Source organism: Echinops telfairi, unplaced genomic scaffold (assembly GCF_000313985.2).
Source record: "Echinops telfairi isolate 266 unplaced genomic scaffold, ASM31398v2 ScPeMD7_7469;HRSCAF=8507_0, whole genome shotgun sequence".
Lineage (NCBI taxonomy): Eukaryota > Metazoa > Chordata > Mammalia > Afrosoricida > Tenrecidae > Echinops > Echinops telfairi.
In genome coordinates this window covers 85249105-85256939 of record NW_022111372.1, presented here as the reverse complement: position 1 = coordinate 85256939, position 7835 = coordinate 85249105, and the positions used below count along the sequence as shown (strand labels likewise).

General features: G+C 39.5%; 1 protein-coding gene across 1 annotated transcript; it reads left to right on the top strand.

The window, feature by feature from the left end:
* Positions 1-1766: 1766 nt before the first annotated feature.
* LOC115873537 (serine protease inhibitor Kazal-type 9-like) lies at positions 1767-7571 on the top strand. The gene is made up of 4 exons (XM_045284720.1): positions 1767-1878; positions 4798-4826; positions 5794-5921; positions 7378-7571. Exons 1-4 carry the CDS (start codon positions 1767-1769, stop codon positions 7421-7423), a joined length of 315 nt encoding a protein of 104 aa, XP_045140655.1. The 3' UTR covers positions 7424-7571.
* The last annotated feature ends 264 nt before the right edge of the window (positions 7572-7835 follow it).

The following is a 7835-nucleotide window of genomic DNA, read 5'->3' as shown; positions in this document are numbered from 1 at the left end:
TTTGTATTAACTTGATCACATAGTTATGATGAGGCCCCATTGCATAACCAGGATTGGGGTCCCATTGAAAAGGCACGCTTGAATAAATCATGGCCTTTCCGAGGTTAGCCACCCAGTTGGTTCTGAGTTCCATACAGGAGCACTGGAAGCTTCTGATGCCCTTTGTCATTCTGACCTGGGAAGCAGGCCACGGTAAAGAAGAATATATTCAACAACCAGAATAATGGCTGTACTTTTGTGAAGTCTGTGGGCCAACCCAACACAAACCACTACCTTCTAAGGGTCACAGTCCATTTCATCACAGCAATGCCTCCTACATCAGCCTTCACGCATTCCCTTCATTCCGGACAACTTCCACTGTTCCTAGATAAATACTTCATACCTTCTTCATTATGATCCTTAATGGATGTGTGCTGTTGCTTTATCTCATTTTGAATCATGACCCATCTGAAAATAAGGTCCTGAAAGCTTTGCTCCGTTTCTGTCATTAGGCTTGACTTTACTTCAAGGAGGTAGTTCTTCCCAGTTATAATCTGAGTGCCTTCCGATATGAGGGGTTATCTTTGGGCACTACTCAGACTCGGTTCTACTACTAGTCATAAGGCTTTCAGTGGCTAATCTCTCAAAACTGGACAGCCTATTCCTGCTTCCTAGTGTGTACTTAGTCTGGAACAGGCTGAAACCTGTTCATCATGGGTGACCCTGCTTGAAATACAGGTGGGCATAGCTTCCGGCATCTAACCAACATATGACAAGCTGACAGACGAGTGGTGGTCATGGATAGAGAAGTGCTCGTTTACACTGAGTACTAGAGGAGTTCTGACTACTTTGTACAATATGCTGTACTGGGCACCCGGGTAGGATGGGAAAGCTTCCTTTCTTGTGCAGGCTCCATTCCAGAAGTGGAGTACATGAAAACATTTACAATGGTAATTTAAAAGTATTGCTCTTAGGGTCCCCCAGTATACTTGCATGTGTGTATTTGATGCAAAATATGCGTAAACATGTCTCTGTAATCATCTTTCTCCTGCTGGGTGGCTGGCCAGTTCAAAATTCTTGGGGTTGGGGTTGGCAGCTGGTCATGTAACTCACCAGAGCTCCTCCTAGGATGGGTTAGAGCAGCCCTCTGCAGGCTCTCATGCCGCAATCTTTATAGAAACAGATTGTCATCTCTTTCTCCCATGCTGCATCCTGTGAGTTCAAACTGCTGGTCTCCCTGTCAACGAGGAAAAGGACCCAAACATGTGGCGGTGGGCAGGAAAGTCTTCCACGCAGAGCAGAGACACAGATCTGAGATGCAAATCCTCTGTGGGCAAACGGAAGGAAGGAGACGTGGGTTACCAAAGGAAAGCACAGTGGTAGTAAAAGATCAAAATGACTGCACCCTTGGGACAATATGACATCCTGAGGAGATAGTAAACGTAGGGTCAGGTGAGATCCAGCCTCACATCCAGATGGGTCCTGAGGGGCAGTTGTGTAGTTGAAGGGAAGAAATTAAGAGACAGACCAAAGGTTTGTGGTGCTCACCTCCCGCATGACTTCAAGAGGCAGGTCCACGCACAGAGAGAATATTGTACTCTCAACATCAGCTGATATACTCTTGGGTACACATGCCCCTCTAATTACAGGTTCCTGCATAGGTAACAAAGTGGAGTGTACCCTATCCCTAAATGCCCCTGGGTTAATTGGAGGAGTAACCTAACACCAGTGCTGGGGGACAGGTAAAGGTGAGTGACTGTCGCCTGAGAAGGGAGAGCAAATGCAACATGTCTGCTCCTAGAGATGAGGCTGCCAGCAAGATAGTATTCAGCCATGTGCTTGTAAGAATTAACTTTATGGTAGCACTATTAGGGGAGGATATTGTGGATATCAATCTTGGTAATGAGAAAGTGATGGAGACTCCTCTCTAACCACAAATGTGAAGGCCTCCCTCCACCCAGAATTCTGGCCTGCCAGATTTCTTAAAATATGAGGATAAAGAATTTGTTCGCATACACTCTCTTCCCATTCCTCTGTTTCCCACAAAGTCAGGAGACCTAAGTTCTATTATGTTATCTGTCAAAAACTAGCATGTGACCATGGACCAGTCCCTCCTCTCTATGGGTTTTAATGTTCAAGTATAATAGCCACAATCAAGCTTGCTAGCAGTTGAAAATGCCACTAGTTACACCTGTTTTTAAAGGTATACTTAGAATTCCCCAGTCATCTTTCTTGGGGACCTACATGCCCAGTCTTTCTGCAACAGTCAGTATGTCTGGACAGAATTAGAAACTTTGTTTCTCAATACAACGGAATGACATTCCACCCAGTCCTGCACCATCCTCACAATTGTTTTTGTGATCTTGACCTCTCATCTAGGATCATCCTCTTTTTCACTGCCCCTCCACTTTACCACGCCTGCTGTATTCTTCCAGGGACTGGTCGCAGTACATGAGGCAAAGTCTCTCCATCCTTGCCTCTAAGGAACATTTTGGCTGTATTTCTTCCAAGATAGATTTGTCTGTCCTTTGGGTAGTCCATAGTACTTTCAATGAAATGCATCAATTCTTCTTTGGTCTTCCGTGTTCATTGTTCAACTTATTCATACATATGAGACAATAGAGAACACTATGACCTTGGTCAGGCGCAAATTAGTCCTCAAAGTAACATCCTTACTTTTAAACTCTGTAAAGCAGCTTATGCAGCAGAGTTACCCAATGTAATGCTTCATCTGATGTTTTCACTGCTGTTTCCATTAACATTGATTGTGGATCCAACCAAAATGACATTCTTGAAAACTTCTATCTTTTATCCATTTATAATGATGTTGTCTTTTAGTCCAGTGAAGATTATTTGTTTGTTTTTTCTTTTATATTTGGTTGTGATCCATATAGAAAGATCTATATTAAAGGGCTTCAAGTCTTCTTCACTTTCAGTAAGCAAACCTGTGTGTGCTGTCTGCATACTAAAGGTTGTTTATGAAACTTCTTCTATCTCGATGCCTCCTCTTTCTTCATATGGTCCAGCTTCTCTTATTGCTTGATCAGCACATAGATTAAGGAGGGTGAATCAATGCAACCACGAATCACGCCTTTTCGGATTTTAAACCATACAATATTTGAATCTCTCTTTTGTTTTTATCCTCGGATAAAATTATTTCAAAATGTATTTATCAAAGGCAAATAATTGTATATCATTCTACTCATGCCTGAATATTCCCCCCACCTTAAGTTCTTGTAAATGTCATTTTCTCCTCCTCAATGCAGTTCATTACTATATCTAAGGAAGAAAAATGACCCAGTCTAACACACAGCCAGCCTGTAAAAATGGTAGAACCAGGAAAGCTACCATGCTATTTCAGAAAAAGTATTCCAATAAAAAATATACAATAAACCCAGGGCAATTATCTAAATTCCTCAGGAATCTAATTTTTCATTGGTAAAAGAAAATGTTAACAAGTGCCCAACAGATTGGTTTTAGAAGTAACATTTTATAACAGATATGAAAGTATTCATAAATTTTCAAACACTTGCAAATGTAAGGCAGTGGCATATAAAAATAATCCTGGTTTTAGTGAGTTTTATTGGCTATAGAAATGTCATGTGCAACCAACCGTCTTTCATAGAAAAGAATTCCCACAGCTTCACAGGAGTTTCTGTCTTATTCCAGGAATCTATTTTCATAAAACCTGTTTCGCAACAGAGGAAAAGATTCCAGAAAGATATAAGGCAGGACCCAAGCCGGTTGGACAGACACCAGAGAGTCATTCTTTCTGCCTCCACCTGACTGTCCTTGGCCGCTTCTTACCATGACATCGAAAGCCTCTGTCCTAATCTTGGTCCTGAAACTTGCGATCATCCTCAGTGAGTATCACCCTCCTGAAAGTGCTCCTAGGCTATAGCAACAGCTCCACGGCCATTTCTGTCCACATAATGTTGGGATGCTCTCTTGACATCTTGGTTTGCTGTGCCTTAAAATTGACTTGATGGCAGTGGGTTCCGTTTTTTGTTTTCTCATCACATAGATAATATGTTTGAAATGTATTTTGTGTGTAGTGGTTACACTTTGGGCTGTGATCCCCGTAGTCAGCAGTTTGAAACTACCAGCAACTCCATGAGAGAAAGACTGGGCTTTCTAATCCCATAAACAGTTATAGTCTCAGAAACCCAAAGCAAGGAGCTATGGGTCAGCATTGACTCCAGAGCAGTGAGTTTTTTTGACCAATAAATTACAAGATTGTATAAGAGCAGACTTCTTAATGATCACGTAAGGCCAAATTCTTATTCATAAAAACATTTTCTGTAAGATCCTTGAGAAGTTGTCATTAATCCCCTGCCTTGACTTGGTAGCATTGTTTGTGGGGACCTCAATTCTTTATCTAACAGGCTAACCTATTGTGTGGAATGAGTTATTACATTATTCCTCTATTAAAGAGAAATCTTCCATCCTAGTATTTTCAACCACTGGCCAATGTCCACATCTTCATGAATATGAAACTCACCTGCTTTTTCAAAATTTACTGAGCCTTGGTTATGAGGCAGGAAAAAATAGGGAAATCCCTTCCTTAGCATGACAGTTTGGGTTTTTTAAAATTTTGGGTTTTTTGGCTACATCTATATCTCACTCCAAAAAGGAGGCCAGAAGATCTGTGTTGAGAGTCCACCCTTAGTACCACAGTGTTGCATCGTTCTGAAGAGAGTGCACGATTTTCGGGGAAACTCAAGAACAAAAAGATAAATGAAAGGATGCTTTTTCCCTCAAAATTTAGGTTCTTCCAGAGTCTAACTTTCTCTCTCTCTCTCTCTCTTTATTTGCCAGATGTAGGATGTGCCCAACAGAGAAAACAGGTCAGTACATCACTTTGGTATGAAAGTTGTACTTTTATGTAAATTTAAAATAAGTATTAGAAAGAGAAATATTTGATATTTAATTAGAAATATTAAATATTTTTATATATTTGAAGATCAATTTCTGAAGTAGAAAATGTAGTTGCATTTAAGAAGCCATATTTCTAAAGTAGAAGGGATAGAACACGTGAGGGGACACCTAGCATTGTAGCTATCGTAATTTGGGGCTTGAATGCCAACTCTATGATCACGTGGGACAAGGGAACAGTATCTACCTATTAAAATTATTATAAAGTTTAAGATTATAATTTTGAAGAAGGCTTCAAAGCACAGTAAGGCTTATTAAGAAGTCGTGATTCTTACAATGTTAACTGATTCCCACCCATGACTATTCTCTATCTTAGAGAATGAAGATTGTCGTTTTTTTTTAGTCATAACTCAATGAAAATAATGACTATTGTTGAGAAAAATCTAAATGTGATTTAAAAAAAAACAACACTTTAAACCAGCAATAAAGTAATTTGGGTTATAAACCAAGCTATGCCATGTGACTTTCCAATTTGAACAATTTCTTTCACTTCTTTGTCCCCACCCACCCCCTCTATGGAAAGTAATTGGTTTAAGAAGATAAATTTTACTATCTGGCAGGCATGAGTGCAAGCCATTTTTCAAAATTTTGTATCTGTGTAAGAATAAAAGGGTTAATGAATGTTCAACACGTAATTAGTTTCTGCTCACACTGTATGACCTAAATGCTGGCGCTTGGGCTCAAGCAAGCAAGGAGGGGAAGTGGAATCATGGTGGCATGTAATTATCAAGAGACATTGTAAGCTGCTCTACTTCTGCACAACCAGGATTTCCAACATGCAATGGGAGCCCTCCCACTTTGATTGGAAAATAGTAAGTTCTAAAGATAAAGTTCATTTTTAAAAATGGATGTTTTTAATATGCTTCCCCCCTCCCCCAGGTTGATTGCAGTCAATATAAAAAGTTACCACCAGGAGAAGAACGACTATGTCATGAAATCTATGCACCAATTTGTGGCTCTGATGGCCAAACGTATGCCAACGAATGCTTCTTTTGTTCTGAAGTGGTGTAAGTATTGAAACATCTTTTCTATGCTTAAAGTGTTAAGATAAATATACTTCAATTAAATGATGTGGCCTGAGCATAGGAAATATATGAAGCATGACATTTTGACCCTAAGAAATAGAACTCTCCAAATTTATATGATTTGTAAGTTTCTGCTGTCATTTTATTCCTACATATTCTGATTGCAAGAATTAATCAAAGAATTCCAGATCCTCTGAGTTGAGGGAAAAATCAAAGGTCATGGATTTCAATTTTCTTTTGCTTAAACTCCCTCTAAAAAGAAACACACAAAAAAGAAGAAAATGAAGAAGAAGAGTCACCAAAGAGTCTCAAAATTCATGATTGATCATTTTCAGGGACCAAGAACACCCCTCTTCTAGACAGGACACGTCATACCTGTTAGAATAAGTTGCGTTTATTGTTTAACTTCACCAATTATTTGGCTTTGTCAATATCTCTATTGACCGGTACAAAGTCACCCAAATAAAAAAAGCAGACTCACTGCCATTCAATTAACCCTAACTCATAGGGACCCTGTAAATAAAAAATCTGAATTCATTGCCATTGAGTCAATGCCACTCATAGTGATCCTATCGGACAGAGTAGAACTGCCCCTGAGTCTCTGAGGCTGTCACTCTTTACAGGAGTAGAAAGCCCAAGCTTTCCCCCTGAACAGTAGCTGGTGGTTTCAAACTGCAAACCTTGCAGTTTGCAACCTAACGTGTAACCACTGCACCACCAGAGCTCACCCATCGTGGCCCAGTAAGTCCCCGTGGGTTTCTGAGGCTGTAAATCTTTACTGGAGCCGAAAATTTCATCTTTCTCCCACAATGCAGCTGGTGAGTTTGAACCACAGATATTGTAGTTAGCTGCCCAATGTGTAACCCACTAACTTCAAATATGTTGAAAATATACAAAATTTAAAAAGGGAATTTAGTATGTATGTCAAACTGCTCTGATTATAGTTGAATGAAAAGAAAAATTGCTATTATACTGCTTTCCAATCTGGAAAATATTGGCCCCTGGAGGGTGCTGACATGATCCAAGGAGGCTGAACAAGCAGATGGCTACGCTTCATCCTATATCATGCACATTAATGTAAAAGTTTTTAATTGCCAGGGTGGCACTGAGTAATATTTTTATGAAAAGAGAGTGCGGTAGGTCAAATAAATTCCAGAACCTATAAATGAAATGGGTTTCTACATGCATCTCCTTTAAATAAAAAAACTCATTAACATAATAGAGCCTATTTTCAAGAATACAAATTGATTGAGATATAGTTTGAACATCAACTTTATGCACTCAATGTCAGTTGTTAAAATATTCTGATTATCATCACTCCTTTTTAAAACATCAATTATTACAAACATGCGGGTACATTTTTTAGTTTGTTGGTGAAGTTTGAATGAAATGCATACAACTTCCGGGTTTCTCATTTGTTGCCACTTTCTCCCCACAGGAAAACTAACAGCAAACTTAAATTTGCACATTTTGGAAAATGTTGAATCTGCCTGGAGATTTTGAAATAACTTTTCGTGTATCCATTCACAAGAGACCCATCTTTCTCCCCAGATAACCTATGCCTTATTGAATAATTCTGCCCCATTATGTCTTCATTCATATGTCAAATAAAATAGACTTACCTTAAATACATGTATCTGAATCATCTTATTTGGGAACTGAATCCTTTAGATTTACTCCACTTTTGGCAGTGGATATTAGGTCAATTTGGGGCTAGGTTTTATAAGAACTTTTCTGCTAACACCACAAGTTAGTTAGGTGCATGTGGCAGATTTTAGGTCAGCTAACACTTATGTAGGGGTGGAGTCCAGCCTGCATATCAGGTCACAGGCTGATGATGCCTCCTGGGACGTGTGACTTTCTTGTAAGAGAGAAGCTTGGAATACCTCACCCTCC